General features: G+C 51.4%; 1 protein-coding gene across 5 annotated transcripts in view; it reads left to right on the top strand.

Annotated features, from left to right (window-relative positions):
• LOC134958485 (rab GDP dissociation inhibitor alpha-like) overlaps window positions 1-20,014 on the top strand; it is a 211,260-nt gene extending 191,246 nt beyond the window's left edge. For all 5 annotated transcript variants that reach the window (XM_063941140.1, XM_063941144.1, XM_063941139.1 and 2 more), the window contains 2 exons: window positions 15,810-15,864; window positions 18,656-20,014. In XM_063941140.1, coding sequence (XP_063797210.1) covers window positions 15,810-15,864; window positions 18,656-18,808 — 208 coding nt within the window. In that variant the 3' untranslated portion in view covers window positions 18,809-20,014. The remainder of the gene's footprint in view (window positions 1-15,809; window positions 15,865-18,655) is intronic.
• Window positions 20,015-22,802: the final 2,788 nt, after the last annotated feature.

Genomic DNA, 22,802 nt, shown 5'->3' with positions numbered 1-22,802 from the left:
AACGTAATGCTGGGAAAGGGGAATGGAAAGGGAATAGCCCCTGGCACCCTATCTCCGTTGTCTCGCCCGTGCTGTCCGTACACTCTTGCGAGACTATGGTTGCTTGGGCCCATGGCAGCCGCGTTTGAAGGGCGGATTACGTCTGCCCAACTCCGATGCCCCCTCAGGTCTTAATGAGAGACAAAGAGTGAACCGAGACAGGGTGATAACAAGGGGCCCTCTAACTGAACAACAAAGCCAAGGGCTACTAACAAAGCTGAAACTAAAGTATGCGCGGATTTCCGCCAGGGAAAAGAACAACAAAATACTCCACTTGTCCACTCTCCTACACGGCACCGCCGAGTACCGGAGAGGACTGTGGAAGCGGATACCTCCGCAAATGCTCCAATAACAGAAAACAATATAAAGCGGTTTAGGCCGCAACTCGCGGCGGAGCCGCCACTCACGAAACCAAGCAAGATCCTCTATCGACTGCCACAGGTAAACGAGGACCAGAAGAACTCCTTAGGATAAGACGGCTACTCCAAGACTCAGGAACTCAGAGAACTGGAAAGACCGGGCACAGCAGACCAGGAACAGACGTTCACCAAACATGAGCAGCATGCAGAAAGCTATCACCGGCGTCTGTGTGAGGCACTGAGGAGGCTTAAAACAGGGAACCCTCCAATCAGAGTCCAGAGCCTAATTACCCAAAATGTCGTGCAGCTGCCTTGCTGCACGACCAGAGAACATGTGTGAGTGCATACTAATTAAACACCAGCAACGGGGAACGCGGTCCGCCTGTGGCGTCCCCGTTGCTATGGACCCGGCGGCTTGGCACGCATGCGTCCTGGCGTTGCTAGGGACTCGGCGGCTCAGCGCGCACGGCGTCCTTAGCGTTGCCAGGCGCCGTGCAGAAAGGGGAGAAGGTGCAGCGGCCGGCTACGGACCGCTGCGCCTAACAGTACCCCCCCCCCCCCTTGAGGAGGGGTTAAAGAACCCCTAAAGCCAGGTTTGCGAGGAAATTCCTGAAAAAATAATCTCTTGAGTCTAGGGGCATGTAGATCCCCATAAAGGACCGAAGACCTTTCCTCCGGACCATAGCCCTTCCAGTGAACCAAAAAATAAAGTCGGCCCCGAGAAACTTTTGAATCTAAAACCTTCTCAACCAAGAACTCCTGTTGCCCCTGAACATCCACTGGAGATCTACCCTGGGAGGTCTTCCGAGGAAATCTCCTGGAAGAAACATATTGTTTCAACAGGGAACAGTGGAAAGTATTTCCAATTCTGAGAGATCTTGGCAAGCGTAGCCGAAAAGCAACTGGGTTGACCTTCTTAATGATAAGAAACGGTCCAATAAATTTGGGTCCCAGTCTAGCCGAGGGTTGTCGGAGCTTGATGTTGCGAGTTGACAACCATACCTTATCTCCCACCTTAAAAGTGCAAGGACGTCGGAGCCTATCAGAAAATTTATTTTCTCGGAAGGCAGCTTTTCTGAGGGCAAGGTGCACTTTTCTCCAAATTGCTCTGAGGTGGAAGTTAAGGTCAACGAGGAAACTGGAGAATGATGGAAAAAAGAGTTGGCTCTAGGATGAAAACCAAAGACTGAAAAGAATGGGGACTCCTTGGTGGAGGAATGACAAGAGTTATTATAAGCAAATTCGGCCAAAGGAAGAAACTCTGACCAATCATTCTGGAGTTTGGCCGAATACAAGCGTAAGTATTGTTTTAATGACTGGTTGACTCGTTCGGTTTGCCCATTAGACTGTATATGGTAACCAGATGTTAAAGACAGTCTCATCTTCAATGATGCACAAAAACGTTTCCAGAATCGTGCGATGAATTGCGGACCCCGATCAGAGACAATATCAGTGGGCAAACCATGGAGCCTGAACACATGGCGAAGGAACAAAACTGCCAACCCTTGAGCAGAGGGTAATCGGGGAAGAGCAATGAAATGAGCCATTTTACTAAAACGGTCCACCACCACCCAAATGACTCGAAATCCGGCTGAAAGGGGAAGGTCTACCACGAAATCCATGGAAATATGAGACCATGGCCTGAGAGGAACGGCTAAAGGCATGAGTTGCCCGATAGGCAACGAACGAGGGACCTTATGCTGTGCACAAACCTGACAGGAATGGACGAATTCCTTAACGTCTTTAGAAAGACTAGGCCACCACACTGAGCGAGAGACTAACTCCAAGGTCTTAGTGATACCTGGATGCCCCGAGACTTTGTTGTCATGAAACTCCGTTAAAACAGTGCCTCTCAAAAATTCAGGGACAAAAAGACGACCAGCAGGAGTTAGCCTAGGAGCTTGGTGTTGAAGCTGGTTTAACTGAGTAAATAAATCCTGTGTGAGGCCTGCCCGGATGACTGAAGATTGAACTATGGGGGTAGTAACAGGATTGCTATTGTGAACCGGAAGAAAGCAACGAGACAGGGCATCAGCTTTCGTATTCTTGGAACCAGGCCTGAAGGTGATAACAAACCTGAAACGAGTAAAGAACAATGCCCAACGTGCCTGCCGAGCATTAAGCCGTTTAGCTGACTCAATATATTGCAGGTTCTTATGGTAAGTAAATACAGTAATAGTATGCCTAGCTCCCTCCAGCCAATGCCTCCACTCCTCGAAAGCCCATTTTACTGCCAGTAATTCCCGATTACCAACGTCATAGTTGGATTCTGCGGAGGAGAATTTCCTGGACATGAAGGCACAAGGATGTAGTTCCTGAGACTCCGGATCTTCCTGAGAAAGGATAGCCCCCACTCCAACCTCTGAGGCATCAACCTCCACAATAAAGGGAAGCTCCGGATTAGGATGTCTGAGGACAGGAGCCGAGACAAAGGCCTGCTTCAAGGCCCGGAAGGCAAACTCAGCTTCAGGCGACCAATTGGAAGGATCCGCTCCTTTTTTAGTCAAAGCTACTATGGGAGCGACCAGGTCAGAAAAAGTATGAATGAACCGCCTATAATAATTTGCAAACCCTAAAAAGCGCTAAATTGCTTTTAAATTAGTGGGTTGCGCCCAATTAAGAATGGCCTGGAGTTTTTTCGGTTCCATGCAAAATCCCTGGGGAGAAATAACGTACCCCAAGAAAGACACTTCTGTGATGTGAAAATCACTCTTCTTGAGCTTAGCATATAAATGATTCTCTCGGAGCTTTTGAAGAACCAGACGCACCTGGGTAACATGTTGTTCTATAGACTCAGAGTATATCAAAATGTCGTCTAAATAAACGACCACGAACTTCCCAAGGAAGTCACGGAGAACATCGTTGATGAGGTCTTGAAAAACCGCCGGAGCATTTGACAGGCCAAACGGCATCACCAGGTATTCATAGTGACCCGACTGAGTGCTGAATGCCGTCTTCCACTCATCCCCAGATTTTATTCGGATGAGGTTGTAAGCTCCCCTCAGATCGATTTTTGAAAAGATCACGGCGGAGCATAACTGATCAAAAAGCACTGAAATCAATGGCAAAGTATAGGTGTTCTTCACAGAGATTTTATTCAGAGCCCTAAAGTCAATGCATGGTCTAAGCGACCCATCTTTTTTTCTCAACAAAGAAAAACCCTGCACTCAACGGAGATTTTGAAGGCCTAATAAAGCCCTTCTTAAGGCTTTCCTGAATGTAATTATTCATGGCCGTGGTTTCTGGTCTGGACAGGGCATATAATCTCCCCTTAGGTAAAGTGGCACCTGGTACTAACTCGATTGCACAGTCATAGGACCGATGGTGAGGCAGAATGTCCGCATTGCCTTTGGAGAACACATCGGCAAAATCCTGATATTCCACAGGAATAAGTTCTGGGACGACTGCCGCAACCCGGACTGGATGAGAAATACATTCCTTAACACAAAAAGGACTCCATTGGGAAATCTCCCCAAACCGCCAATCAATGGTGGGATTATGAAAGGCAAGCCAAGGGTGACCCAAAACTACAGGGACTGCCGGACAATGTGTAAGGTAGAATTCTATATCTTCTGAATGTAAGGCCCCTACTGTAAGTAATACTGGAGGTGTGCGGTGAGTAATTATCCCATTGGAAAGCGGACCCCCATCTAACCCGTGCATGGTGATACGTCTATCCAAGGGAATCTGTGGAATGCCTAAGGCCTTAGCCCAAGCTAAGTCCATAAAATTCCCTGCAGCTCCACTGTCGACGAAGGCCGACACTAATGCACCGAGGCTGCCAAAGGAAATTTTAACAGGAACTAATAGAGAGTCATTTGAGGAGATAAGCTGCAGACCCAAGTGAACCCCCTCACAATTCACTTGGTCAGAGCGTTTCCCGACTTGTTCGGGCAGTTGCGAGCAAAATGTCCCTTACCACCACAGTACAAACAGAGACCAGAACTTAATCTTCTGGTTCTTTCCTCTGGGGACAGCCGGGAGAGACCCATCTGCATGGGCTCCTCGACGTCCTCAGGAAAGATATAAACACTAGGACTAGGCCTAAAAGTTGTTCCTCTTTCAGCCCTCCGCTCTCGGAGACGACGATCTATTTTAATTGCAAGCTCCATGAGTTTGTCGAGAGTCTCAGGAGCGGGGTACTGAAGGAGACTGTCTTTAATAAGTTCTGACAAACCGAGACGAAACTGACTGCGCAGGGCCGGGTCATTCCAGCCACAGTCGTTCGACCAACGGCGGAATTCGGTACAATACACCTCTGCTGGATTTTTACCTTGTTTAAGAGCACGCAGGTGACTCAGCTGACGCCTCTCTATCAGGGTCATCATACAACAGGCCTAATGATTTAAAAAAGGCGTCTACTGATAACAAAGCAGGATCTTCTGTTCTTAACCCAAACGCCCAGGTCTGTGGATCACCCTGGAGCAATGACATAACAATCCCAACCCGCTGAGACTCAGTACCAGAGTACTTAGGCCTTAAACGAAAATAAAGCTTACAAGCTTCCTTAAAATTAAAAAAATCTTTTCGGTTACCCGAAAAATGGTCAGGTAAATGCATCTTTGGTTCTAGGACCACACTCGGGGAGGCTCGCAAAAGATCTTCCTGCGATCTCACCCGAAGAGAAAGGTCCTGAACCATCTGAGTTAGTTCTTGAATTTGGTTAACCAAAAGCTGACCGGGATTTGGTCCTAACCCTGCCGGATTCATGAAGCCGGATTTGACTCTCACCAAAACAGAATGGGGAAAAATAAACCCCCCCCCTTTTTTTTTTTTTTTTTTTTAAGTTTTGGGCCGGTGATAATGTTATGATTCTGATACTCAGGTCAGGGGTGATCTTATACGGTTGGACCTGAATACCAGAACGTAATGCTGGGAAAGGGGAATGGAAAGGGAATAGCCCCTGGCACCCTATCTCCGTTGTCTCGCCCGTGTTGTCAGTACACTCTTGCGAGACTATGGTTGCTTGGGCCCATGGCAGCCGCGTTTGAAGGGCGGATTACGTCTGCCCAACTCCGATGCCCTCTCAGGTCTTAATGAGAGACAAAGAGTGAACCGAGACAGGGTGATAACAAGGGGCCCTCTAACTGAACAACAAAGCCAGGGGCTACTAACAAAGCTGAAACTAAAGTATGCGCGGATTTCCGCCAGGGAAAAGAACAACAAAATACTCCACTTGTCCACTCTCCTACACGGCACCGCCGAGTACCGGAGAGGACTGTGGAAGCGGATACCTCCGCAAATGCTCCAATAACAGAAAACAATATAAAGCGGTTTAGGCTGCAACTCGCGGCGGAGCCGCCACTCACGAAACCAAGCAAGATCCTCTATCGACTGCCACAGGTAAACGAGGACCAGAAGAACTCCTTAGGATAAGACGGCTACTCCAAGACTCAGGAACTCAGAGAACTGGAAAGACCGGGCACAGCAGACCAGGAACAGACGTTCACCAAACATGAGCAGCATGCAGAAAGCTATCACCGGCGTCTGTGTGAGGCACTGAGGAGGCTTAAAACAGGGAACCCTCCAATCAGAGTCCAGAGCCTAATTACCCAAAATGTCGTGCAGCTGCCTTGCTGCACGACCAGAGAACATGTGTGAGTGCATACTAATTAAACACCAGCAACGGGGAACGCGGTCCGCCTGTGGCGTCCCCGTTGCTATGGACCCGGCGGCTCGGCACGCACGCGTCCTGGCATTGCTAGGGATTCGGCGGCTCAGCGCGCACGGCGTCCTTAGCGTTGCCAGGCGCCATGCAGAAAGGGGAGAAGGTGCAGCGGCCGGCTACGGACCGCTGCGCCTAACACTCTTCTTTACCCGTTTTAACTTTAAACTTAGTTACTGACCAGGTTTTCTCAACAAAAAGGCAGATGCATTATCCCGTTCCCTAAGTTCTGAAGAACCCTCTGATCGTTCAAAAGAGCAATTTATCTTGGAGTCCACCTCTTTCTCAGCAACTAATACTTCTCCACTCCCTCCTCCTGGGAAAATATTTGTTGCACCAAATCTACGCAAGAAACTTCTTACATGGGCTCACTCCTCCTCCTTCATGGGCCATGCGGGTGGTCATAAAACGTTCAAATTAATTCAGCGCTCCTACTGGTGGCCTCATCTCAGGACTGACTTTCAGGAATTCGTGGCTGCTTGTCCGAAGTGTGCCCAACATAAAAGTCCCAAAGGTCCTCCAGCCGGGTTACTCCATCCGTTACCTGTGCCGCAAAGACCATGGACGCATATTTCTATGGACTTTATTACGGATTTACATGCGTCTGGCGGATGAAATACTGTGTGGTTCATAGTTGACCGGTTCTCTAAAATGGCACACTTCGTTCCCCTGGCTAGTCTTCCTTCGGCATCCCAGTTGGCAAAATGAATAATAGCAGAGATCTTCCGACTCCATAGTCTACCGCAGGAAATCATATCTGATAGAGGTCCTCAGTTTGTGGCCAAGTTTTGGAGATCCCTATGTTCTGCTCTCGGTGTGAAATTGAATTTCTCCTCATATCATCCCCAAACAGGTGGTCAAACAGAGAGAGTGAACCAGGACCTGGAGACATTTCTGCGTTTATTCATGTCCTCCTCTCAGGACGACTGGCTGGACTTTCTCCCATTTGCAGAATTTGCCCATAACAATCTCTATCATTCTGCTACAAAATCTTATCCATTTTTCATAAATTATGGTTATCATCCAAAAGTTCCTGACTTCCAACTTCTACCTACGCTCGAGGTTCCTGCCGCAGAATCAACACTTCGACAATTTACCAAAACCTGGAGATAAGTTCACGAGGCCTTGCTTAAGACATCCAAGAGTTATAAGACCTATGCGGCTCTGAAGCGAAAAGCTGTACCAAGTCTTAAGGTGGGAGATCGGGTTTGGGTTTCCACACGTAACCTAAGGTTGAAGGCAGTAGCTACGCGTCTAGTTTCCCTTCGTGGAGAGGACCTTTGCTGTGCGGTGCGCGATGACGTCATCGCGCACCGCACATCATTTCAGTCTGTACAGGGGGCGTAAATGACCACGCCCCCTGTACGAAGCCACGCCCCTATTGCCGCCCGGGGCGCACAGAGTGCCAGAACCGGCCCTGGTTGAAGGTCCCTACTAAAAAGTTTGCTTCCAGATTTATTGGGCCCTACCCAATCGAAAAAGTATTAAATCCTGTGGCTTACAAGGTGAAGTTGCCTCCGCATTTTAGAATCCCTAATGCATTTCATATTTCTCTTTTAAAACCATTGGTACTTAATCGATTCAGAGCTGCTCTGCTTAAATCTCCCAAGATCCAATCAGCACAAGGAGACGAATTTGAGATTCACAAGATCCTCGACTCCCGCAGACGATATGGTCGCCTCCAGTACCTTGTCGATTGGAAAGGATATGGACCTGAGGAAAGGTCTTGGGTAGGAGCAGAAGATGTCCATGATCCAAGACTTCTTCGGACATTTCATGCCAAGTTTCCAGCTAAACCATATAGGTGTCCAGAGTCCACCTGCAAAGGGGGGGGGGGGGGTACTGTCAGCATCCGGGGTCTTACCGGTATGCTGGGGCCGCGGGGCTGGCTTCACAGGCGGCTTGTGGGCAGCGGCAGAGGAAGGCTGTCGCACCGGGTCCTTGGGCAGCGGTAGCGGCGGTGAGGGGGTTCGCTCGTGGCGGCAGAACGCCACTGCAGCGGGTCTCTCTTGCCGGGATGGTTGCTAGGTGACATGGGGCAGTGAGCTGTGTGGCTATGCAGAGAGGTCTGCATTACTGGGCGCTGCCATGTTGGAGACCAAGTTTGAGGAATAGTTTTGGCTTCCTGTTTCTTCCAGCCAATCCAGTGAGAGTTCTCCTTATAAAAGGGGGCTGGTTTATGACAGGGAGGCCAGTGCTTCAAGTTACAACCCTGTTGTAGGTGCTTTAGCCCTGTGCTCCAAGGATTCTTGCCATATTCTGGTTATTCCTAACCCTGCTTAGCCGGTTCTTAGTTGCTGCTGCAGCCCTGCCATTCCTAACCTGCTGCTGCCTGTGGAAGCGCTCCTGGTGGAAACCCCGGTCCAGTAAGACCCTTTGGGCATGGACGGCCCCCGGGCTTTCTGCCTCGTCTTTCAAGCCACAGTCCACAGTTCTTTGTCTCCAGCCACGTCTTTGAACCACCGTCCACAGTCTGCAGTTCATTATCTACAGCCTCGTCTTTCAAGTCACTGTCCACAGTTCTTTGTCTCCAGCCACATCTTTAACCACCATTCACAGTTCCACAGTTCATTATCTACAGCCTTGTCTTTCAAGCCACAACCCACAGTTCTTTGTCTACAACTACGTCTTTAAGTCATCGTTCACAAGCCACAGTTCTCTACCTCCGCCTCATTCTCAAGGACTACAACTCACTGACTCTTTGCTCCACCTACGTTCTTCATTGCCCCATGTCCCATGAGAAGGAACTATATCCAACCCCCTCGTCTTATTCATCCACAGACAACTTCTTCCTTGAGCAAGTCTCAGCTGCGGGATCCTCAAACCTTGCTAGGCATGACACTCAATGCCTTCCTGGTGCCAGCAGCCGCTGCTCCTCATTGATTTTACACGATTGGGAGTGGGGCCACCCTAGGGTGGAATATCGGGGCATGGTTGAGGGTCCGTGGATGGAAAAGAGGGCCTCACTCCTTCTGTACCTAGCAGCCACTGAGAACTGGGAAGGGGCGAGCTATGAAGTGGGGAAGGGGCGTTGACCTACTGAGCAACTGTGGAGACAGACACCTAAGAAGATTTAATTATAGATTTACTTTACTTTTACTGCAGAACTGTCACAACCAAGTGAAGATTTTCTCCAAGGCATTCTGATATTTCAACAAAAAGGATCCCGTAAGCAGGACAGGCCCCTCCCCACAGAGCCCCGCCCACAGACCCATGGCGACCGATCTTGATGATGCTTAGCCTAAAACCTGCCTTGGAAAATTATCTACACAATGGTGAAAACCGCATCGCAATCAGTTCAGTGGTTCCGGAGTTTATTGATGTATATAGATATATGACACTATTAATGTATATAGATGATATATGACACTATTGATGTATATAGTGTAACACTGTAGGGGTGCAAGGTGCCTTTTCCTGGGGAATATGGCCGCACGCAGCAGCTGAGGAACAACACAAGTCCAGTTTCTGGTACAACTGACCCCGGCCAGTTTTATTGAAACAGAAAATAAAACAAACCCCAAAATAAAAATACCTTGCCTGTCCGGCACTAACTAAACATAAGATGTTCCTAACTGTCACTAAACAAAACACAGAGTTCTTCAGTACATACTGTATAGCTTACTTGCATCAGAAAGCGTGTCTCTCACACACAGATCCTGCAGCCTTCCCAGGCAGTCTGCCCATACTAATCAGGTTAGAAGCACTATATCACTCTTACACAGCTGAAACCCTGATTAGCCCTCTGTGAGGCCAAAGACCCGAACTGGGCCCAATGTCTAGAACTCGCCTTATCTCTCTCTCAGAGCCTTTACCCAGCTTTTACAGCAAACTGAAAAGGTTCAGACAAAACAAAAAGCATTTTTCCTAGAAGTTAACATTTTCTAAAACATGTAAGACAAGAACCTGGGACAAATATACCTGCCCTCAAACACTATCCCAGTGTTCTTGTCACATATCCCCCTCCCCTGTTTCGACCTAGGGGCCGGAACACTTGTAGCCCCCAAACAGAAGATGCGAGACAATGCATCTGCGTTGGCCAATTGTGTTCCCGGTCTATGTTCGACAGTAAACTTAAAGTCCTGCAACGCTAGAAACCATCTAGTTACACGAGCATTCTTGCCTCTATTTACATACATCCATTTTAAAGGGGCATGGTCTGTCACTAGTCTGAATTGTCTACCCAAGAGGTAATATCTCAAGGTATCTAGTGCCCACTTAATGGCCAAAGCCTCCTTTTCCACAATGGCATACCTTTTTTCATGCTCATTGAGTTTCCTACTCAAATAAATGATAGGGTGTTCGTCCCCATCTCTGGTTTGGGACAGCACAGCACCTATCCCTACCTCTGAGGCATCTGTCTGTACCACAAATTCTTTTGAAAAATCTGGTGTTATCAACACCGGTTGTGAACACAAAGCCACTTTTAACGCTTGGAACGCCTTTTCTGCATCAGGGTTCCATTTCACCACATTTGACTGCTTCCCTTTGGTAAGGTCTGACAACGGCACCGCTGTGGTCGCAAAATTAGGAATAAACCGTCTATAGTACCCAGTAATTCCCAAAAAAGCCCTTACCTGTTTTTTATTCACTGGACGAGGCCAGTTTTGAATAGCATCAACTTTATTCAATTGGGGCCTAATCAGACCTCTGCCTATGGTGAAGCCCAAGTATTTGACCTCCTCCATTGCGAGGCAGCACTTCTTTGGGTTAGCAGTTAACCCTGCCTCTCTGATTGAGTCCAGTACTGCTTGTACTTTAACCAAATGGGACCCCCAGTCTGTACTGTGAATTACCACATCATCCAAATAGGCAGCTGCATATTTTCTATGGGGCCTCAAAATTTTATCCATCGCCCGTTGAAAGGTTGCTGGAGCCCCATGCAACCCAAAGGGTAACATCTTATACTGGTACAGCCCCTCCGGAACCGAAAAGGCTGTTTTTTCTTTGGCGCTATCAGATAAAGGTATTTGCCAGTAACCTTTGGTCAGGTCCAATGTGGTGAGAAACCTGGCTGTTCCCAGCCTTTCTACAAGCTCATCCACACGGGGCATGGGGTATGCGTCAAACTTGGACACCTCATTTAATTTACGAAAGTCATTACAGAAGCGTATGCTACCGTCGGGCTTCGGGATGAGCACTATGGGACTGGACCACTCACTGTTAGACTCCTCTATGACTCCAAGTTCTAACATGGTTTTAACTTCCTTAGAAATAGCTTCTCGCTGAGCTTCAGGAATCCTATATGGCTTTAAATGAACCCTGACCCCTGGTTCTGTGACAATGTCATGTTTTATTATGGTCGTTCGGCCAGGCAGCTCTGAAAATACCTCCCTATTTTGGATGAGAAATTCTTTAACCTGATTGTTCTGATCAGCTGATAATGTCTCTGACACCTTCACTGCGGGAAGCAACCGGGGTGAAGACACCGAAGGGCAAGGCTCCGCTGACAGAGACAACCTATCTTTCCAGGGTTTGATTAAGTTAACATGGTAGATCTGTTCGGGTTTTCTCTTTCCCGGCTGGTATACTTTGTAATTAACCTCATTCACTTTTTCCCTAATCTCAAATGGACCCTGCCATTTAGCTAGGAATTTGCTTTCCACAGTGGGTACCAAAACAAGAACTCTATCTCCAGGAGCAAATTCCCGTATCTTGGCACTCCGGTTATAGACCCTCTGTTGAGCACTTTGGGCCTGTTCCATGTGCTCTCTGACAACAGGTACCACGGCTGCAATCCTATCCTGCATTTGTGTTACATGCTCAATAACGCTTCTATAAGGAGTGGGCTGTCCTTCCCACGTCTCTTTGGCAATATCCAACAGCCCTCTGGGGTGTCTACCATACAACAAATCAAATGGAGAAAACCCCGTAGAGGACTGAGGAACTTCTCTGATGGCCATTAACAAGTAGGGCAACAAACAATCCCAGTTTTTCCCATCTCTCTCAACAACCTTTTTTAACATACTTTTTAATGTTTTATTAAACCTTTCCACCAACCCGTCAGTTTGGGGATGGTAGATGGACGTCCTGAGGTGAGTGACCTTAAATAACTTGCACAACTCTTTCATGATCCTTGACATAAATGGAGTACCTTGGTCAGTCAAAATTTCTTTTGGTATTCCCACTCTACTAAATACCTGCACCAGCTCCCTAGCTATCGCCTTGGTTGTGATAGTGCGTAAAGGGACAGCCTCAGGATATCGAGTGGCATAGTCCATAATTACCAGGATATACTGATGGCCCCGAGCAGACTTTAACAAGGGCCCCACGAGATCCATGGCTATTCTGTCAAACGGGACCTCTATAATAGGCATGGGAACTAGTGGGCTCCTGAAATGGGGTCTAGGGGCATGATACTGGCATTCAGGACAGGAAGAACAATATTCAGACACTTCTTTATAAACCCCTGGCCAAAAGAACCTTTGTAAAACTCTTTCAGTGGTTTTTTCTGCCCCTAAATGTCCTGCGGTAACGTGACTATGAGCTAAATCTAGTACCGTTCTCCGATAAGGCTGGGGAACTACCAGCTGTTCCACCACATCCTCACCCCTTTTGACAATGTGGTACAAGAGCTCATTACAGATGGCCATGTGGGGATACGTAACCCTGTCACCTGGTACCACAGGTTCCCCATTAACAATCTTAACATTCTCTCTAGCCTTTATTAAGGTAGGATCCTTTAACTGTTCAGACGCAAACAGATCCTTCTTTACCTCCAGGTCAGGCACGCTTTCAGTTCTAACTACTATGTCTCTGTTCCCGGCAAGAGGGTCCTCACTGGACTCCCCATCTGTCACTTCCCCAGCCAAACTAGCAAAAGGCAAAGGGCCAGAAAGTTCCGAAGACCCACGTACATCCATAAAATCACCGGTATTATCAACTGGCTTTTTACTTCTCACATCTGTTGATAACCGTGATTCCCACAGTTTCCAAAAATGAGGAAAATCCCTCCCTATTATGGCCTCATGCACCAAGGTAGGGACCAGTCCCACTTTAACCATTGCTGACCCACAACAAGTTTCTATATTCACCTCAGCAGTGGCATAATGTTGGGTATCCCCATGTATGCAAGTTACCCCAATAGGTATTTGCTGGACCTTTAAGGGGTTCACTAACCCAGCTTTCACGAGGGTAACTAAACTTCCTGAATCTAGCAAGGCCTCTACCCGGTTACCTTCTAAGAACACATCACACATTTGTTTTTCCAGCTCAGGTGAAGGTACCACAGTACAGGCTAACCTAGCAAAGAAAGACATTCTGCGACATTCAAAGGCAGCATCACATTGCATGGGTTCTTGCGTGACTGGGCAATTGGCAATAACATGACCTGGCATACCACACCTAAAACATTTAATTACACGATTATCAACCCAGTTGGGCAGCATAGACCGTTCTAGCCCCATTGGCCTGTTTCCAGGGCCAGTGTTTACAGTCTCTCCAGCCTTGCGTTCTCTTAACCGCCCAGCAACGTTTTCCCACGGAACAGTCTTACCAGTCTTTACTGAAGGGCGCTGTCGAGGATCTATGGGTTGCTGGGTGGTCATCAGTAGTTCCTCTGCTGCCAAATACCTCTCTACCATGTCCACTAATTGGTCAGCAGTACCCGGGTTTCCATGGCTCACCCACTTGCGCAGGACCATGGGCAAAGATCTCAAGTAGCGGTCCATGACGACTCTTTCCACCATCTGGGGACCAGTTAATGTCTCTGGCTGTAGCCATTTTTTTGTTAGCTGAATAAGGTCGTGCATCTGGGAGCGCGGAGGCTTCTCCATGGCGTACAGCCAACGGTGCACCCGTTGTGCTCGTACTGACAGCGTGACTCCCAGGCGGGTCAGGATCTCAGTCTTTAGTTTATCATAGTCCCGAGCCTCAGCAGGGCTTAAATCAAAGTAAGCTTTTTGGGGCTCACCTGACAGGAAAGGTGCCAGCAGACTGGCCCACTGTGCTTTCGGCCAGTTCTCACGCTCGGCAGTCCTTTCAAACGTGGTCAGATAGGCCTCCACATCATCAGCCTCTGTCATTTTCTGCAGGAAGTGACTGGCTCGTATAGAACTAGAGCTGGTTGGAGCACTGACGGCCACATCTCCAACCCGAGCTGCAAGTCTCTGCACCACTTCTGCTAAGGCCTCTCTATCCTGACGCTGTTGCCTGTAAAGTTCATCAACAACTGCCTGCTGTTGTCTCTTATTTTCCTCCATTGCCACCTGCTGCTGTCTTATATTTTCCTCCATTGCCACCTGCTGCTGTCTGTTGGCCTCCTGCTGTAGTCTCCAATTTTCCTCCATTGCCACCTGCTGCTGTCGGTTGGCCTCCTGCTGAGCCGCTGTAGCTTGCAGCAAGGCTTTAAGCAGATCCTCCATGTCAACAGATTTTTCAGGCGGCTTTGTAGCTGCTTTCACCCAGGACATATATCAAACCCTCAGGGGTGAGTCTCAGTAACTTCACACTGGGCTGTATCTGCATAAACCACCGTTTTCTGCAGGCCTCACAAAGCTGCTGCTTTCACTTATGCGCAGAACGGCCTGCTCGCATTCTCCACCAAGTTGTAACACTGTAGGGGTGCAAGGTGCCTTTTCCTGGGGAATATGGCCGCACGCAGCAGCTGAGGAACAACACAAGTCCAGTTTCTGGTACAACTGACCCCGGCCAGTTTTATTGAAACAGAAAATAAAACAAACCCCAAAATAAAAATACCTTGCCTGTCCGGCACTAACTAAACATAAGATGTTCCTAACTGTCACTAAACAAAACACAGAGTTCTTCAGTACATACTGTATAGCTTACTTGCATCAGAAAGCGTGTCTCTCACACACAGATCCTGCAGCCTTCCCAGGCAGTCTGCCCATACTAATCAGGTTAGAAGCACTATATCACTCTTACACAGCTGAAACCCTGATTAGCCCTCTGTGAGGCCAAAGACCCGAACTGGGCCCAATGTCTAGAACTCGCCTTATCTCTCTCTCAGAGCCTTTACCCAGCTTTTACAGCAAACTGAAAAGGTTCAGACAAAACAAAAAGCATTTTTCCTAGAAGTTAACATTTTCTAAAACATGTAAGACAAGAACCTGGGACAAATATACCTGCCCTCAAACACTATCCCAGTGTTCTTGTCACAATAGATATAAGATGTATATAGGTATATGACACTATTTTGCTCCGCCCTGTTTCTTTCCATTAAATGCCATATCTGCAAAGTGGCCAGATGTTAAAGTCTGCACCGCTGAGGGGGCAGCACCAGACGGTATCCGTTCACATGGTCGACCATTCATACCGGAACCGCACCAGACGTGTAATGCGCATTTTGCTCTGAATCTTCTTTTGTGTGATTCCTAACCAACCACCAATTTTTCCAGTAAAACCAGAAGGAGATTGTGTTGGATAACTGGTGTAAGTATGTGGGGCTTACTATTACTAATATAGGGCAATGCCTAGGTCATTATCAATAACGGCCTCTTCATATGCTGCCAATAATGTCCCAGCTTCATTGTTTTTTATTGTGGGGGAGATGTACTAAGCCTTGAAGAGTGGTAACGTGGGGAGAGATAAAGTACCAATCATTCAGCTCCTAACTTTCATTTTTTAAACACAGCCTGTAACATGACAGTTAGGAGCTGACTGGTTGGTACTTTATCATTCTCTCCACTTTATCTCTCTCCAAGGCTAAATTCATCTTTCTTATTGTGTTTAACTTTATATTGATGATCACAATAGATAAAACAGAGGACTGTTTCCTTTTCTCTAAGATTTGTATCCATTACGGACCAGTATATCCCGAAACACGACGGAACAAAGAATCAGGTAAGAAAAGCTGACCGCATCATATCATCTGAATTTGTGGTATTACACATGAACGTCAGACGGATAAGTGTTTTGGGATGAGCTCCCCAAAGTGTATTCCTCCTGCCTTATACACATCATATTGTAAATTACTTCTTTCTCAACATTAATTTGTCTATAGCACCCAAAAGGCAATTTCGAGTTCAGTATTCCGGCCTTGAAATTCCAGGCCATAGGCGCTGACCAAGGTTGTATATGAGCAGTATAATCCTCAACGTGTTATCTGAAGCCACATACACACTGGCAGATATGAACTAACAATAATGATACGATATGATCGATATATCGTCCAGTGTGTATGGAGGAACGATGCGCTCACCCGCTGGTTGTTCTCGTTTATCCATCATCTACCGAACATGCAGCTCAATATTAATATCTTTGAGCTGCATGTTTGGGGAGTGAGGGGGATGATGTCACTGAACTATATCGTACATCGATATCGTTCAGTGTGTATGCACTGGCGATCTCCCCTAATTAGCAAACATTGATATAGGCCCTCATTCCGAGTTGTTCGCTCGCAAGCTGCTTTTAGCAGCATTGCACACGCTAAGCCGCCGCCTAATGGGAGTGAATCTTAGCTTATCAAAATTGCGAACGAAAGGTTCTCAAAATTGCGAATAGAAATTTCTTTGCAGTTTCTGAGTAGCTCGAGACTTACTCTGCCACTGCGATCAGTTCAGTGCTTGTCGTTCCTGGTTTGACGTCACAAACACACCCAGCGTTCGCCCAGACACTCCTCCGTTTCTCCAGCCACTCCCGCGTTTTTCCCAGAAATGGTAGCGTTTTTTCACACACTCCCATAAAACATCCAGTTTCCGCCCTGAAACACCCACTTCCTGTCAATCACATTACGATCTCCAGTACGAAGAAAAAACCTCGTAATGCCGTGAGTAAAATACCTAACTGCATAGCAAATTTACTTGTCGCAGTCGCAGTGCGAACATTGCGCATGCGCAGTTAGCGGAAAATCGCTGCGATGCGAAGAAAATTACCGAGCGAACAACTCGGAATGACCACCATAGTGCTGATTGCTAACTAGCTGAGGTCGCCCAGTGTGTACCCGGCTTTAGGCTTTCAGACAATTTTATGAAACCAACTTGTTAGGAATACTTGATCATCCACAAAATGGCTGCCTCCTGCAGTAGAGGAGGAAAGTGCAAAATCCCCCATAATGGCTTGTGCTTCTCTTTGCACCATATTTGCCATCTCTCCGGTAAGTTGCTGGAGACTTCCGATTTTTGGGGGTAATCCCCCGCAACCCGCAGAAGTGGATCTCCCACATCCCATCCGCTTCCTAGTGAAGCGGGCAGGATGGGAAGATAATACAGGGACATTTGGGTCCGTGTGGAAGGGGTGTGGCTAAACTATACAAATCGTGGCATTTTAGCACAGCCCTCCCCTCTCCACATGGACCCACAAATTGCAGCCTTTTGCCATGTTGGGGCTGGGTCCTAATGCCCTACAGAACCCGCCTCCAAATCTGTCATCTGCATTTGCTATCCGGGCGAAGAGGATATTGGCAGCTGATGGAGTATTCTACAATTTGGGTATTGCTGATGACCCATCACTCTCACACCTAACGGAGACTAGACAGAGCAGTACTTTAGGAGGGGAACTCTGGAAATGTTTATATGTAATTAAATGAATAGGCGATAGTACATTGATGTGACCTTTGCACAGCGCGTCTGCGAGATCCCTCTAGTATCACCCATTCAATTGCTTTATGCATCTAAACCTGGTGCATTTTGTTGTGAAAAGCGCAATAAGTAAAGGGCGTCCATGGCGCTTGTGCCCATCTGCAGAATAGTGCCCATTACTTAAACGCTCCCAACAAGGGGTGTTTTAAGAGAGGAGGGGGCCCGTGTGCAGACTCTGGATGGGCCCCCTCCATTCCACAGCACCGTAGGCCCCGGCATTGTGCCAGAGTCTACTGCGCACGTGCTGGTCTCCAGAAACATGGCGCCCGCCACGGTCCAGAGACCAATTTTGAACTACGCATGTGCGGTGGCCATTTTTGGATGGATTTTTGCTGTGGATGCAGCAGCTGCAGCATTCGTTGCGGGACTCCGGAAAGGTAAGTATTTAAACAACATAGGTGCGGTGTGTGCCTTCCCTGGACCCAGGGGCTCGTGTGCACCTCAAACATTGCACCCATGAAAGAAACGCCAATGCTCCCAACAACAACTGGACCCCCCCATTGACCATTCTTCTCCCTGTCACAAAACCCTTTACTTGTTAGGTTATCAGAGCTGATCTCGGCAGCCCCCCCCCCCCCCCCCCCCCCCCCCCGCCCGTACCAGGATTAAGGGGAGATTTATTAAACCTTCTAAAGATAACAAGTGGAAGTGTTAACAATAGCAACTAATCATCTTCTAGCTATCACTTACCTAGCACATTCTATGAAGTGATAGCTAGAATCTGATTGGTTCCTATGAGTAACACCCCAGCTTGCCCGCTTTAGGTGACTTTTTGTCTCAGGCAGTGATAATTAACTGGTGGTGTTTGGCTAACTGGTTACCAGTAAAGACAGACTAATACAGATAGGGCCTTGGGGAGGAATGGAGCGCACAGCGATGTTGAGTGGATTCCAAATTCCTAAACCTCACGGGTGGCAGGCAGGGAAATGTATGAGTAACATAAAATATTCTACATGGTCAGACTTGTATTGTAACCACAACGCTTCCATAATACACCTCAATACCTTCCATGGAGAATCGATTACCGCAACTGTTATTCATTTGATTTCCTACAGATTTTTATCTCCCGGTCATACGATGCCACCACTCACTTTGAGACGACCTGTGATGACATTAAAGACATCTTCAAAAGAATGACAGGTGCCACTTTGGACTTCAGAGACATGTGGACTGCAATCTCGGAGGCAGACAAAGAGGACGCAAAGTGACTTTTATTTCATTGATTTTTCCATTTAAATATTAATATTTGTATTTTCACTGCCTTTGTTCCACTGCATCTTGAATTTTATGTGGATATTGGAAATGTTTTCCTTGCTTTCCGGACAGTTTTTTTTTTTTTTTGCTGTCATATATCAGTGATACTTCTTGCTTCAAAAACTCATCCTATGTTTATGTTATCTCCTATATAATAGCCTTGTGACTCTGTGCCTGCATTTCTAACGCTGGGCGGAGTCACAGGCACAGATCTGGGTGGCTGGATGCAGGCCAGGAACAGTCCCCTCCCTTGGTCCGCCCATCCCCGCCCAGTCCCCTCCCAATCTCCGCCCAGTCCCCTCTTTCCCTCCTCCCCGTACACACCCTGCACCCTGGTGAGTTGTGACACTGCAGCCGGTGAGTCTTGCCAGACAGTGCGGCTGAGAATGCTGTGGACGACCTCGGCCTGCCGCACCCGCCCCCCTCCCACCTGCGGCACCCACAGCCTCCACAATATACGCCCCTCACCCGCGGCACATGCCCTGCGCCACCCCGCACCCTCCCACCCGCTTCACCCACACCTGCAGCGCCCCTCGCCCACCCGCGGCACTCCCTCCCCCACCCGCGGCAGACGCCCCTCCCCCACCCATTGCACCCACATCTGCAGCACCCCCCGCCCCTCTCCCACCCGTGGCACTCCCGCCCCTCCCCCACCCGCGGCACTCTCGCCCCTCCCCCACCCATTGCACCCACACCTGAAGCACCCCCCGCCCCTCCCCCACCCGCGGCACTCCCGCCCCCTCCCCCACCCATATAACCCACACCTGAAGCACCCCCTGCCCCACCCGCGGCACTCCCGCCCCTCCAGCACCCGCGGCAGACGCCCCTCCCCCACGCACGGCACTCTCGCCCCCTCCCCCACCCATTGCACCCACACCTGAAGCACCCCCCGCCCCTCCCCCACCCGCAGCACTCCCGCCCCTCCAGCACCCGCGGTACATGCCCCTCCCCACCCATGGCACTCCCGCCACCTCCCCCACCCGTAGCACCCACACCTGCAGCACCCCCTCCCCCACCCGCGGCACCCCCCCGCCCCTCCCCCACCCGTGGCACCCACACCACCCACCACATCTGTCCTCCACCCACGGTACACGCCCCTCCCCCACCCACACCACTCCCGCCCCCTCCCCACCCGTAGCACCCTCAAACCCCGGCACCCCCCGCCCCTCCCCCACCCGCGGCACCCCCGCCCCTCTCCCGCCCCCATACCCATCTCTCCCCCCGCTACACCCTCCACCCCACCCCCACCCACGGCTCCCCCACCTGCGGCACCCACAGTGTCCACCACATCCGCCCCCAACGTCGGCACTCCCACCCCCTCCCCCACCCGTACCACCCCCACCCGCAGCACCCCCGCCCCTCCCCACCCGCGGCACTCGCGCCCCCACCTGCAGCACCCCCTGCCCCTTCCCCACCCGCCGCACCCACCACATCTATCCCCCACCCCGGCACACGCTCCTCCCCCACCCCAGGCACTCCCACCCCCTCCCCCACCCGTATAACCCACAACCCGCAAAACCCCTGCCCCTCCCCCGCACCTCCCCCACCCCCATCTCACCCCCCCACTACACCCCTGCACCCTCCACCCCACCCGCCCCTACCCCACCCCCATACCCACCTCTCCCCCCCCCCCCCCCGCACCTCCCCCGCCCACGACACTCACAGCACCCTCCGCCCCTCCCCAACCCGCGGCACTCGCGCCCCCACCCGCAACACCCCCCGCCCCTTCCCCATCCACCGCACCCACCACATTTATCCCTCACCCCGGCACACGCTCCTCCCCCACCCCAGGCACTCCCACCCCCTCCCCCACCCGTATAACCCACAACCCGCAAAACCCCTGCCCCTCCCCCACCCCCATCTCACCCCCCCACTACACCCCTGCACCCTCCACCCCACCCGCCTCTACCCCACCCCCATACCCACCTCCCCCCCCCCGCACCTCCCCCGCCCACGACACTCACAGCATCCACCACATCTGCCCCCCACTCGCACCACACGCCCACCCCCGCCCGCTGCACTCCCTCCCCCACCCGTAGCACCCCCTACCCCACCCGCCCCTCTCCAACCCGCGGCACCTACAGCATCCACCACATCAGCACCCACCCGCGGCACACGCCCCTCCCCCGTGCGCTGCACTCCTGCCCACCCCTAGCACCTCCCGCACCTCCCTCACCCCCATACCCACCTCTCCCCCCCGCACCCTCCACCTCACCCGCAGCACCCACCACATCCCTCCCCCACCCACGGCACACGCCCCTCCCCCACCTGCAGCACTTCCGCCCTCTCCCCCACCCATAGCACCCACAACCCGCGGCCCCCCCGCCCCCCCCATACCCCCCTTCCCTCTACACCCCCGCACCCTCCACCCCACCCGCCCCGCGCCACCCTGCACCCTCCCATCGGCGGCACCCACACCTGCAGCACCCCCCGCCCTCCCCCAGCCACGGCACTCCCGCCCCCTCCCCCACCTGTTGCACCCCCGCACCTCCCCCACCCGCGCCACCCACAGTATCCACCACATCCGCGGCATCCACCACATCCGCCTCGCGTCCCCTACCCCACCCGTAGCACCCACACCCGCAGCACCCCCCGTCCCTCCCCCATCCACGGCACTCCCCACCCGTGGCACCCAACACATCCAGCCCCCACCCCCGGCACATGCCCCTCCCCCACCCACGGCACTCCCGCCCCCTCCCCTACCCGTATCGCGCAAAACCCCCGCCCCTCCTCCACCCGCGGCACACCCGTACCTCCCCTACCCCCATACCCACTTCTCCCCCCGCTACACCCCCGCACCCTCCACCCCACCCTCCCCCAACCCACCTCCATACCCACCTCTCCCCCCCTCACCCTCCACCCCACCCGCACCTCTTCCACCCGTGGCACCCACAGCGTCTACCACATCCGCCCCCAACCCGCGGAACACGTCCCTCCGCCACCCGTAGCACCCACACCTGCAGCACCCGCCACCCCTCCCCCACGGCACCCCCATACCCACCTCTCCCCCCCCCGCTACACCCCCACACCCTCCACCCCACCCACCCCTCCCCCACCCGCGGCACCAACAGCATCCACCACATCTGCCCCCCACCCGCGGCACACGCCCCCCCCCCCATCCACAACATCCTCCTCTCACCCGCTGCACTCCCGTCCCCTCCCCCACCCGTAGCACCCACACCCGCAGCACCCTCCGCCCCTTCCCCTGCCCACAGTGCATCCGGACCCCCACCACGCCCCCGCAGCCGCCACTCCCCCAACCCCAGCCCCTCGGCCCCCTCCCCCACCCACATCATCTATAGACACCTTCCCCCATTCGTGGACCTACCACACCTCCCCCACCCGCAGCACCTCTGGACCATCTCCCACAGCACCTCCGGACCCCATCCACGGCTCCCCTGCAGCCACCCCTCCTCCACCCGCAGCACTTCTAGAACCCAACCTCACCCCCCCTGCAACCCCACCTCCCCAAACACACTCCCACTACATCGCCCCTCCCCCACGCACACCACCTCCAGACCCCCTCCTTCATCCACAGCCCCCCGCACCCACCCCTTTCCCACCAACAGCATCTACACTCCCCTTCCACACCCACACCTCCCCCACCTCACCCCCTCCCCCATCCGCGCCCCCACCATACCTACCCCTCCCCCACCCACAGCACCTCTGCACCCTTTCCGCCATCTGTGCCACTGCACCCACCCCTCCACCACCCGCAACACCTCTGGACCCCCTCCCGCACCCACACCTCCACCACACGTAGCACCTCGGACACCATCCGCAGCCGCTACAAGTGATTCCCTGAATCAGGGTGATCAGCGGCACGGATAGGCACCTCCACCTCACTGAACCCACCCCCTTTCCAAACACCCCACACACACACTGAACTTCTGTGAGTATAGATGCCACCAGTGGATATTGGATTAATTAAAAAAAGTAATACTGTGG

The sequence above is a fragment of the Pseudophryne corroboree genome, chromosome 9 (assembly GCF_028390025.1).
Source record: "Pseudophryne corroboree isolate aPseCor3 chromosome 9, aPseCor3.hap2, whole genome shotgun sequence".
Lineage (NCBI taxonomy): Eukaryota > Metazoa > Chordata > Amphibia > Anura > Myobatrachidae > Pseudophryne > Pseudophryne corroboree.
Note: the sequence above shows the minus strand (reverse complement) of the source record. Positions and strands in the feature narration are given on the sequence as shown.